This window comes from Mastigoproctus giganteus, chromosome 3 (genome assembly GCF_048544385.1).
Source record: "Mastigoproctus giganteus isolate SK-2022 chromosome 3, ASM4854438v1, whole genome shotgun sequence".
Taxonomy (NCBI): Eukaryota; Metazoa; Arthropoda; class Arachnida; order Uropygi; family Thelyphonidae; genus Mastigoproctus; species Mastigoproctus giganteus.
In genome coordinates, this window is record NC_143577.1 from 238,089,643 (window position 1) to 238,103,004 (window position 13,362).

A 13,362-nucleotide genomic window follows, 5' to 3' on the forward strand; every position below is an offset into this window, starting at 1 on the left:
ACACTCATTTTCTTTTCTTCATTACTCAGTGACAAACAAAATGACTTTAGAGTCTAAAGGCATTTTGTTTAGATTAAAAATTATAATTAATTTTTAACACATCTATTAGATTCCAATAAGAATTAATTAAAAATATGTAAAATCAATAAATTAACATTTTCCTTTCTTATCGGGACAAATTATAGTATTATCAAGAAGTGGGACTTGAAGTTCTAAATCGGGACAATCCCAGCCATATCGGGAAGATTGGCCACCCCTGATCACACTGTGGTTGATGTAATACAGGCAATCTACCTAGCCTGATTGGATTTCTTCATAGACATATCAGACTACCTAGTTTTTCTGATTTTAGTTCTTTAAATTTTTATATATATATTCTTTGGACATTTTAACAACAATGCACAAAACTAGAGACAAAGCATGAACTGCAGTTTAGGTTGTTTTTGTAATGATTCATCTTATCACTTTCTGGATTTACCTGGACTTATACGGTCTTTTGGCTGTCTTTTTTTTTTTTTTTTTTTTTTTTTTTTTCTTCTACTGCAAACAGAGTCCCATTTTAAATCAATTATCTGAAATATCCTTGGTCCCAAATGCTTCGGTTAGGTGGGATGTTAACATGAAAAATTTTAAAAAATTATTTTTAACCATTTTTTCACTGCATTGGAGATTAGAGTAGTGGTGGCTCACAATGTTATTTGAGTAGTGCAGAAGATTCAGGGGCCACTTTTATAACCATGCTGGAAATGTGCATGTCAGCATCTGTGTATATTACCCCCCGAGCATAGATAGTTCAAAATATTTGAAATAAAGATGTGGAAATTATCATACGAAAATTTAAAAACTTTAGAAACTTCGCCAAAAGTTAAAAATTAAGTACCATGTAATACCTAACATAAGGCATTCTTGCGTAGACTGGTCTCAGACCAAGCCTACCTTCTCTTGTTGTTGTCTACCACCAGCAAATTGAGAAGATATGACCTTCTCAATCCTATGTGATCTTCTGACTGTGTTATATTTTTTAAATTTTTTAATAGTTTGAAGTGGCTGTTATTGTGGTTTCTAAACTTCTTTTTTACAGAGACCAAAAGCTTCTATTTAATTACCTTCAGGGTAGAAGTTATTAAATTTGTGAGCTGCAGTCAAAATATTTGCATATGGGCCTATCCATATATATAAGTGTTTCAGGAGATAATTTTCAAATAATAAATAAATCTTTATTGTACAAAAAGATAAGTAAAACAGCTTTTCACAGCAAGACACTAGAGGTTAAGCAATGATAGCCAAAACACAAATTTAGGTGCCCTTCCAAATTATGAACTTTAGACAACTGTTATTTGTCTGGATATAAGTTTTGTCCCAATTACCTTAAGAGCAGAGTATCAAAAAGTTTTTCTCCTAATCTTCTTCTATGTATTCTATGAATGTTATTGTATTGACTGTATTGCTTGCTTATCTAGTAATATATGCCAGAAATTTAATTACTCTAACTCATGTTTCTTTTGTTACAGAGATGAATGTGTGGCATCATGGATAAAGTTGAATATTGATCCATTATCAAATTATTGTTTTAGCAAGGCAAAGAGCCAAGGACGATCCATGAAGAGATGTCTACAGTGGATGGGAATATCTGTCCATCTTATTATGTTGTAAAACATTGGCTGGGATAGTTCAAATGCTGCTAGGAGAGCATCCATGATGAGGAAAGAAGTGGGTGGCCATCTACATCTTACACTGCTGAATTTGTGGAGAAAACTGAACAGCTGATCCTCAATGAGAGGCAGATAACAATTAGATAGTTACTGAGATTGAGATAAGTTATGCATTAGTGGAAAGCATAAACAATGATATTTCTCAGTGGGATGGATTCCTCGCTTGCTTGTGTGACTTCAGAAAAAAAAAGCCAGCCTGTTCTACTGAATTTATCACCATGTGTGACAAGAATCCTGGTCTGTTTTTTCCCCAATTGGTGAATATGAGTGAATCGTAGATATACCACTTTGACCCAGGAACAAAACAGATTTCAAAACAATGAAAACATCCATCATCACCAACTCCCAAAAAAAGGCTAGAGTGTAACCATCTGCAGGGAAGGATTTACTGTCAGTTTTCTGCGATGAGATGGGCATTATTCTCACAGATTACCTGAAGAACAGTACCACCTTACTACAGCAACTTACTGAAGCAATTAGATGTGGAAATTAATTTCGAAATTAGCATTAGCAGTGGCAAATGATGCAAGAAAGCAAGCTTATACAGCATCAACAAAAAAAAAAAAAAAAAAAAAAAACCTGAAAACTCCTCATTTCACCTATTCATTCCCTCCAATAGTTTGTAGTTCTTCCTTGAATTTATTTAAGTCATCAACTTCCACAACAATATCAGATGGAAATTTGTTCCAGCAATCAACCACCTGTTGACTAAAGCAGACTTGCCCTTCCCAAATTTGAATGTGTGTCCTCTCAAATATGTGATCTGAGCAAGAGGAAGAATTCCATCAGCATTGAGCTTGCTCAATCCATTCAAAGCCTTAAACACCTTGATCAAATCAACATGCAGGTGCCTAGTCTCCAGATGCTGCAATTTGCAGAACTGAAGCCTTTCTTGGTAAGAGCATCCCTTTGTTTCTGTCACCAATCTTGTTGCCCTTCTCTGTACTCGTTCCAGCAGCTCCACATCTTTCCTAAAATGAGGCCTCCAGACCTGTATACAGTACTCAACATGTGGTCTGACCATCCCCATGAGCTGTCTTAGAAGCCTGTCTGCACTGCTCAGAGAATTTTGTCTGAATCCACAATTATCCCCAGGTTTTTTTCATTCTCCACTATCTGAATATAATACTACACAGTTGGTAAGTTACTCTAGGGTTATTGCTACCCATATGCAGTACTTTGCATTTATCAATGTTAAACTTCAATTGCCATTTTTCAGCCTATCTGCCTAACTTTTCTAGATCCTGTTGCAGTAGCAAACTGTCATTAACTATTCTGCCACCAACCTTTGTATCATCTGCAAACTTGGACATTAAACCTGATATGCTTATCAAGTCATTGATAAATATAGAAAACAACAGTGGGTCCAACACCGAACCCTGGTAGACTCCACTAATAACATTAATCCACAAAGAGCAGTGTAACGTTGATTACCACACTTTTCTTCTTCCACTCAACCATCCTTTTATCGATAGCAGAAAATTCCCTTAATTCCACACTGCTCCAATTTGTACAGCAGTATTTTATGGGAAACAGTATCAAAAGCTTTTCTGTAATCTTAAATATATGATGCCAAAATTACTTTTTCTTCCATTTCCTTTGTTACATGGTCATAATATCCAATGAGATTGGTTAAACAAAATTTTTCTTAACAAACCCATACTGTGTTAGAAGTATAATTGTGGCCTTATCTAGATGATTCTGCATTACTTCTTTTACCAGTGACTCCATTATTTTCACAGGAACACAAGTTAACCTAACAGGTCTGTAATTACTCATGTCACTGGCGTAGCCAGGGTAGGGTCAGCAGGTACATTTTAGCCCCTGACGCCGATATCTGGTATTGTGGCACCTATTTAGAAAACAAATGGCGCTTTTTTGCAAATGTACCTGCTAACAAAAAATCCCGGCTAAGCCACTGTGTCACCCTTCGATCCCTCTTTGTGAATTGGGGATACATTTGCACATCTCTAGTCCACGGGGACCTCCCCTAAATCCACGGATGCTGTCATAATTATGGCTAAGGGTTTGCATATTTGCTGCCTTCTGTAATATAAGTGGATAGATCCCATCCATCCCAGGTGCCCTTTCTTATGTTTAACTTAAACATTTTCTCTTCCACTTTCCTCTCAGTTATTAAAAAGTTATTTAGCTCCCTGCAATTAAGTAAAAGCAACATGGAATGCTCAACAAAGGCATGTTCTTGCTCCCAACAACATACTAATGCACACTACTGTTACGGCCACTGATCTTACCTGGAAGTTAAAACTTCATATAGTGCCACATCTACCTCGTTTTTACTGACTTGGCACCTTACTTTTTCCGCTTTCTACAGCTGAAATCGTTTTTCTGTGGAAAGCATTTTTTTTTGGTAATGCAAAGGTAGTTTCTGCAACAGAAGCATGGTTTCAAGAGCAAAGTGAGACCTTTCTAAAAAACTGCATAAGGAAGTGGCGCAAACGATGAAAGAAATGCATTACTTTGGATGGTGACTACATAGAGCTGCTGTTGTTGTTGTAATAAAGTTTTAGGAGCATCAGAAACTGAGGCCATATTGATCCATGTATACTGTCAGTAAACTGCACGTGTTCTATGGGCAATTTTCTTTTTTGCTGGACAAAAAACCCAAATTTCTGGGAGAAAAAACCATGCTACCCTTGACTGAGACTGACTAACTGAACCACGTGGTGAAATAGGCTAATAAAAATTCCTCACATCATTAATGGAACTCAAATTCAGGGCTTTTCCATCTGGTGTGGGGAGGATGCCAATTCTACCAACTGTGCTCCCCACGATGGCACATAGAGGAGCAATATGTTCCAAATCTCAAACTTTTGGTACTCTTAGAACATGGTCAGGGGTAAAACTGTTTGGTACCTCCTCATATTAGCATGTTAGAGAGGCAACCAGAGGGAGTAACACTCTTGATCTGATTATCAGCAGTGATTATTTATTAAGAACTTACAGATAAAGGAATCACTAGGTGGCAGTAATTACAGTGTACTGATGTGGGATTTACTTAAAGATGTAACTACCATCAGGGGTAAAGGGAAGGGTTTTTGCTTTCATGAAGGAGACTACTGTGGTCTCAGATTTTTTGATTTCTATGCAGTGGGACCAACTGATGATGTTACCAAAAGCAAATTAGCATTAGCAGAGGCATACAATGTAAGAAAGCAAGCTTATGCAGCATCAGCCAAAAAAAAAAAAAAAAAAAAAAACCACTCCCATTTCACCCCTCCGTTCGTTCCAAATACCTGTCCAGCTCAGCCTTAAATTTATTTAGGCTATCAACTTCCACAACAAAAGATGGAAGACTATTCCACGAAACAACTACCTGCTGGCTAAAGGCAAACTTTCACACATCTATCCTACAACTCTTTCCTCAATTTGAATTTATGCCCTCTCAGGTGATTATTCTGAGCAAGAGGAAGAATCCCATCAGCATTGATCATGCTCAAACCATTTAAGGCCTGATCATGGCCTTATACAGGGGGATAATCACCTCCTTATCCCTGCTTACAAAATTCCTGTATATCATTGACAAGACCCCATGACCTACTCTGGCAGCCTGTCTGCACTCCCCAGAAAACTTCATATCTGACTGCACAATTATCCCCACTACCTTGAGTGTAATACCGCCCATTTGGTACATTTCCCTGGAGTTACTGCTACCCATATGCAGTACTTTGCATTTGCCAATGTTAAACTTCAGTTGCCACTTCTCAGCCCATCTACCCAACTTTTCCAGACCCTATTGCAGCAGCATACTATCATTACTGTTATTAACAACCCTGCCAACCTTTGTATCATCTGCAAACTTTGACATTAAGCTTGATATACCTTCACCAATATATCATTGATAAATATACAAAACAATGATGGATCCAACACTGAACCCTGAGGGACACCCCTAATAACATTAGTCCACGTAGAGCAGCACCCATTGATCACCACTCTCTCTCTCTCTCTCTCTCTCTCTCTCTCTCTCTCTCTCTCTCTCTCTTCTCCCACTCAACCATCCTTTTATCCACTGTAACAACTTGCCCTTAATGCCACACTCTCCAATTTGTACAGTACTCTTCCATGTGCAACAGTATCAAAAGCTTTCCTGAAATCCAAGTATATGATATCAAAATTATATTTTGCGTCCAGTTCCTTTGTGACCACATCATAGTATTCAATCAAATTGGTCAGACAAGACCTCCTCTTGACAAAACCCATGATGTCTGAATTATTACTGCTGCCTTGTCTAGATGGTCCTGCAATGCTTCTTTAACCAGTGACTCCATTATTTTCCCTGGAAAAAGTCAAACTAATAGATCTGTAATTACTTATGTCACCCTTTGATCCTCCTTTGTGAATTGGAGATACATTGGCACATCTCAAGTCCGTGGGGACCTCCCCTGAGTCCAAGGACGCTCTCATAATTATGGCTATGGTTTTGCTTACTTCCTTTGCTGCCTCTTTTAATATAACTGGATAGACCCCAGGTGCCTTTCTTATGTTTAACTTTAACAATTTCTCCTCCAGTTTGCTCTCAATTATTACAAAATCACTTAGCTCCCTGATAAACTTCTTGCATTCCCCTCCTTGAATAACTCCTCATGTGTGTGAATGTAGATGCAAAATACTCATTCAGTTTATCAGCTACTTGAACAGGATCATCAATAGTCGAACCATCTATGTTAAGTGGACCAATCAGATTCATCCCCTTCCTTTCAGAGTTTATATAAGTAAAGAAGTCTTTGCTGTTTTTCTTTGCCAAAGATTTTTCATAATCTACCTTCGCTTGTCTAACCTCTTTTGTGACTTGATTACAGACTAGCCTGTGTCTACCATATGCTTCTGTGTCGCCTAACAATTTATGTGCATCTCGTGCATTTTTCTTCTCTGCCACGAGTCTCATTAGTTCATCTGACATCCATTTGGGCCTGAACCTAGAGCAGAATTTCTTAATTGGAAAAAAAAGCCTAGTAGCTTCAAAAATTACTTCCTTGAATGCTTCCCATTTATAATTTGCTGTTGGTAACATCATCAGTTGGTCCCACTGTACAGAACCTAAAAAATCTCCGAGATCACTGTAGTCCCCTTTATGAAAGCAAAAACCATTCTCTTTACCCCTGATGGTGGTGGTTACATATTTAAGTAAATCCTACATCAGTACACTGTGATCACTGCCATCTAGTGGTTCCTTTATCCGTAAATTCTTAATGCACGAATAATCACTGCTGATAATCAGATCAAGAGTGTTACTCCCTCTTGTTGCCTATCTAACATGGTGCTGTAAAAACAATCATTCAATAAATCCACAAAAGCCTTGCTAGTGTGCAAGCAACCAATCCACAAGTTCCAGTCTATATCTTGGAAGGTAAAATCCCCCATTATAAAACACTGATTTACTGGCTCACTCTATTTCTCTGTATAATTGTTCATTGTATTGATCAGAGTCATTAGGCCTATAAACAAACTCCTACCCTCAATTATGCTTTCCCAGTGCTTATGTCACACCAAACTGACTCAACATTGCACTGTCCTATGTCAACTGGATGCACTTCCTTAGATTTTGTGTTTCTTAACTAACAGCATAACTCCTCCTCTCTTCCTATCCCATATATCCTTTTTTGTACACATTGTATTCCCCAAATTTCAATTCTGCATCCCTTATATCTGAGTGGCACCACATCTCTGATATCCCAACAATATATGCCTTGGATGTCTTAACCAGCACTTCATATTCATCAAATTTATCTAACACAGCTCATAGTGTTAGATAAATGAGCTTTGGTGTACATGCAAGTATACATGCACTTGTTCTTACTCTTAGTTACTCTAACACAGCTCATATATTTACTTGTTTCATGACCCCCAGCATTTCCTGAAATCCCCAGCAAATGGCTTTCTGGGCTGCTGGTCACTCCAATAGAAGCAGTGCACTTGCTCAGATTACAAACCTGAGGGGGTATAAACTGATATTGAGGAAAGACAGTTGTCAAATATATGTGTGGAAATTTGCCATTAGCCAGCTGGTAATTGATTGCTAGAACAAAGTTCCATCTGTTTTTGTGGAAGTTGATAGCTTAAATAAGTTCAAGGAAGAAGTGGACAAACTTTTGGAGCGAATGGATAGGTGAAATGGGAAGGTTTTTTTTTTTTTTTTGTGGCTGATGCTGTATAAGCTTGTTTTCTTGCACATCATATGCCTCTACTAATGCTAATATATGGTGATACAATGAAAAGAACAGCTTACTTCATGCAAGATAAAAGAAATCACTGCTACATCTCATGAGTTTGCACAATCTTATCATGCATGAGTGGGGAGAGGGGGAACAATACAGGCATGTACATATTTAAATTATGCACACTTAAAGGCCAGGTTTAGAAAGTCTGGAGCCCTGGAGCAACTGCACCACTGAACATCAGTAAATCCAGCCTTGCACATACCGTATTGATTAATGCAGAAATATGACTGAGAAAGTTGAGTTTGCCTGGGTTAAGCAAGAGGTCAAAGTTCTTTTGCACTTACATGAACGTATCCAACATTTTCGTTTTCTTGCAGGAAGAAACTTCCTGTTACATTCTCTATGTGAAACCTTCCTATTTTGGGCATTGTAGCATTGCACAAGGCGTTTCTGCTTTCCTCTTCCGCAGCTGGCAGAGCACTATATGGGAAAATAATTTAAATATTAAATTTTAACCTTTTTTAGTTTAAAAAAAATTAAAACATTTTATATGCCCTTAATGGCCATTACATCCATTAATAGCAAACAATACCATATTTATTCAAATGAACTAGATGATATTTGGCTACACATTGGTTTGCCACCCATCCCTATTTGAGCTGACAGTCTATTTACAAATGCAAGTATCACATCCCAATTTATGTTAAGCATGACAGTGAAAATCCCATCGATTTTATTGGATTTTCTTGACATAAATATTCAAAATATATGAAAATATATCTTTTCATTTACGCATGTAATGTGCATAAGTTAATAGGCACTGCAATGTAGATGTCAGCTGGATTTCAGTAGTATATTCAGATGTATGTCACAGTTTTCATTTTGTCGAAAAACAGGAAGTTAGTACAGGTAACGGCTAATACACTAGAAATCTCATAATTTATATCTTTTTAACTGTAGTAGTGCTCAATTATCAAATATTCCAGATTATTGGTGGTTGTTGTAGAAGTAGCATCAGCAAATAAGGCCATATTGTTCCGTGTATGTGTGTATGTGTTCTGTAGTCCATTTTCTGTTTTCTGGATGAAAAACCTGAGTTTCTGGGAGAAAAACCGTGCTACTTGAGACCGACTAACCCAGCCACATTGTGAAAAAGACCCATAAAAATTCCTCTTGTCGTCAACGGGACTCAAACTCAGGTCTTTTCCACCCAGTGTGGGGAGGATGGCAATCCTACCAACTCTGCTACCCACGAGGGCCCAGATAATTGGTTGTTCATATAAAAAATATTTACGAAGTCTTTGTTTATCCAAAATATTTGGTGTACGTATATTTTTCTCTGTATAATTGTTCATTGTACTGATCAGAGTCATTAGGCCTATAACAAACTCCTACCCTCAATTATGCTTTCCCAGTGCTTACGTCACACCAAACTGACTCAACATTGCACTGTCCTTCTATATCAACTGGATGCACTTCCTTAGATTTTGTGTGTATGTCTATACCTTTATAGTTTATATACTGTTGTAGAAAAAAAATTATTAATTCCTAAATTTGATATTCCTTTGAGTGCAGATATATTGCCAGCTAGTAACGAGGATATAATTGATAGCATCTTGTTGGAATGTGATAAGTAATGGCATGAATCTATGCATATTAAATAAGCTGAAAATGGAGTAATCAAAATTTATATATATATATATATATATATATATATATATTTTTAGTAAAGTTTGCCATATTAAGTTAAAGAGTTAATTTTATTATATGGTATCTATCTGTAGGGAATTAGGTGTATAAGGACCAAACTAATAAGTTAGTAAAAGAAAACTAGCTTTAGTCTGGATGGCCTATATAAAGGTAAAAGCTAATAATAGAATATAAAGGAAAACAGAATTTAGAATAGTGAATATAACATTCTTCCACTTGTTCATTGGTCTGCTACTTCATCAGGGGCTGTGAGCAGACCGATAGCCAGACTAAAAGAATGTCTCTGTTGCCCCATACCAGTTTTGCCCGAGTTTAACTCTTCAGTAATTGTAAAGAAAATAAATGCGAAATGGTAATATGTATTAAGTTTAAATTTTGTAACATTGTCAGAATCAGCAAACTGGGATAGGCAACACAAAGTCCAACAGGTATGTATCAGCTTAAATGTGAATAGGTTCCTACCTCCTGCTTGTTTTGTCAGGGTCATCATATTAAAGCAGCTATACTTATGAACCTCAACCTACACCACCCCAATGCCAAGCCTAATAGAGTTATTGAAAATATTCTGAACCCATTTAGAACTACTGTTTGATAATGCCAACTAATCACCAGACCAATACTAAGGTTATTACCTAGAGAAATGACTTCCCATTTTTGATTCCTGGGTTTATTGCGCTCAGATGAGGTTCGTCATCTGACTGCATTGTAACCTGGATGTCCAAACATAACCCCCCAAATATTAGGCTAATAAAAGTATTACTGTAAGTGACAGGTACAACCTATTTTGAACACTGTTTATTGCACTCAGAGGAGTGCTTGTCGTCTGACCGCACTGTAACCCAATTGACCAAAAATTCCCTCCTCCAATAAACAGACGTCTATTGACTTATTTATTATTATTAGCCATATAGTGCAAGGAAGCCTGAGGCTTATGCTGCACCAGCCAAAAAAAAAAAAATTTCTGAATTACCCTGAGAGAGAGAGAATGAAAGTCAGAAGTAGAAGGGAAGGGAATCGCCAAGAAAGAGAAAAATTATGATATCCAGCTCAGGACCCTGGGTGTGCCAAGACTCACCAGATGAGAGCCCCTGGAGTTTTCCTTTGAGTGCAGTTTTCACCAATCCACCCAACAACAGATTAATCCCACCCGCAGTATTAATTTAAGTGGCGCCATCTAGCGGGCGAAATAAGAACTAAAATATTTTTTCCTCCGACTCCGCAACTAAGCCTCGGCGCAACAGCTAAGCCTAAACCTCGGCTCGCCTCACCGGCACACGTGCAAAACCTAAACGGCAAAACAAGCGACCGACGCGGCAGCACGCACGAAAATTGACGCCAAAATTCATAGAGCCGTACTCGGTTAGAACCCCAACCTTATACTACTAAAATGCATTGCGGTGCTTAGGGTAAGTACAGATTAAAGAGAAATTTTATAACCTTAATTACTAATTTTATAATCTTAATTCCAGTATATTTTAATTACTATTATGGCAAAATATTAGTGACAGCAGTTACAGTGCAAATACAAGAAGCAAAATTTTAGTGTTACCATAAACTTGCTCAAGTAAATAAAATGCATTGCGGTGCTTAGGGTAAGTACAGATTAAAGAGAAATTTTATAATCTTAACCTTCATTTTTAGTATATATTTATTTATTGCATTTTATATATTGTAAATTAAGTGAATGTAGTTTAAGTAAATTCCATGTATTTATATTGAATTTATGTAATATGACAAGTATAACAATTCTGATTGGTCACTGTTAGAAATTGTGCTGCTTTTTAGACAAACTATTGATCTCTGCTGGCAACTGCACATTCCTATCATCCGTGCAGATAATAGGCATGTGCAGTTAATTATATTAATAAATTATATTAAATTAATAAATTGTTATATGATTGGGATAAGAGAAAGAGTCAAAATCTTCAACCTACAGCAGTAATATAAGAATACGATGAAAATATACGAATCTGAAAGGAATTTTATTGTGTCCAAGTTTATGTTCGCTCTTTCTCTTCCAAAGATTGTATGCATTGAATGAAGTATCGGTAAGTCAAATTTAACAGAATGGGCTCTGGTAAATAAAGCGTAATGCAATTAAAAAGGAAAACTACTTAAAAATAATAAATAATTTAGAAAGTGGCTTATTGAAGTATGAATACAAATTTACTTTTCGGAGATGAACAGGATTCAGTTTCAATTATTTAGAACCTTATTTCCAATTTTAGACAAGGAAACAGACAGAATAAAATTAAACAAAATTTTGGGTACAGATAAGGAGCTATTCACAAATTACGTAACAGATGTAAAAAATAAATTGAACGCCCTCTTTCTCTGTAAGACTTCATAACAGTTTTGATCCTCTTCCCCCCCCCCCATTATTATGCAACGGAATACAGTACTGCAGTTCAATTTAAATTATTTCTCCCTCCTAGCATTTATGTAATTTGAGAGTGATCCTGATACTGTGTGTGTGTGTGTGTGTGTGTGTGTGTGTGTGTATATATATATATAAAATCTCAACAATGTTTTAAAAATAGCTTAAGAAATTTGAACTCTAGAAAGGCTTTAAAATATTGAACGTTTTACTCACTTAACGTCGATAGATGTGCAAAAAATGTGTTAATGAATCATTTTTCCATAAGACGTAACGGAAAAGGTGCTGTGAGCAGAGATAGATTTAAGCATAAGCCAAATAAACCATGACTCTGCGCCTTGCTGTCAAGGGGTGAAGATAAAAGTTTTTATCTTTTGTGAAGATGAAAATGTATAATTCAATATTTTGGGACTTTGTCACGTGCTTTGGCTTAGGACTTCAGGGTTAAATCCAGGTTGTGTGGAGAGAAGGGAAGTTTTGTAAGGTTTGAAAGTTTCACTGGCTTCTGTCTGAGAGGAACCCGGAGAAATTTTGTCTAGGGTCGGCAGCAGTGGCGCATTTAGACTCCCGCTCCCCATTTCGGGACACGAAAAGGTGAATTTTTTTGCCTTTTTTTGTTTGGATTTTATAAAAGTTACTGTGTGTGTGTGTGTGTGTGTGTGTACATGCACACGCAGTATTTCACGTACGCGCACACGGTAAACTTTGAAAATCAGGCGCTTTACAACTCAGAATTCTCTAAAATCCGGCAAATTAAAAAAGAGATAAACCGTATTATACAATCCGGCGCGAGTGCATTTGTAGTTAAAAAAAAAAAAAAATAATAATAATAAATAAATAATAAAAATAAATAAATAAAATGACGAAAAAAGTTGACCTTTCTCTATAAGATGTTTTCAGGGCTGTCTTGATTCTCACAGTAAAACAAACTTTCCTTTCAGTTAGTTGTTTGGTGTTACACTGCTTTCAAACAGATAGCTTCGCCAAAAGATTAATTGGTAATTTTTTTAAATGACGAGGTCCAGCTAATAACAGATTATTTCGGGTTAACTAGTCCCTCGGGGGAGCAGACAAAACAGCTGTAAAGAATCAAAGCTTAAAAGTTGTGATATAGCTTTATTACAACTTTTGTCTGAGGTTTTAATAGATTTAATTCCGCACAACCTATGTTTTTGTGGATTTACAACTAATCATCCAGCTCGTCAGCTGCATGACTTAAGAAAAAAAAAAAAAAAAAAAAAAGAAAAGAAAAATGCAACGGTTTTATGCGCGAACCGAGAAAATCACGATTTCGCCCATCCGCCACATTGTCTTTTCATTCCTCCAACAAGAACATGGTAACAAACATAATAATCGTGCCTTAGCTACAATATGCGGTATA

At 36.7% G+C, this 13,362-nt stretch overlaps 1 protein-coding gene across 1 annotated transcript in view; it reads right to left on the minus strand.

Moving 5' to 3' along the window:
* LOC150088919 (A disintegrin and metalloproteinase with thrombospondin motifs 9-like) overlaps window positions 1-13,362 on the minus strand; it is a 440,936-nt gene that overhangs the window by 22,989 nt on the left and 404,585 nt on the right. Inside the window, exon 27 of the mRNA XM_090370359.1 lies at window positions 8,239-8,374. Within this exon, the coding sequence (XP_090226485.1) occupies window positions 8,239-8,374 (136 nt within the window). The remainder of the gene's footprint in view (window positions 1-8,238; window positions 8,375-13,362) is intronic.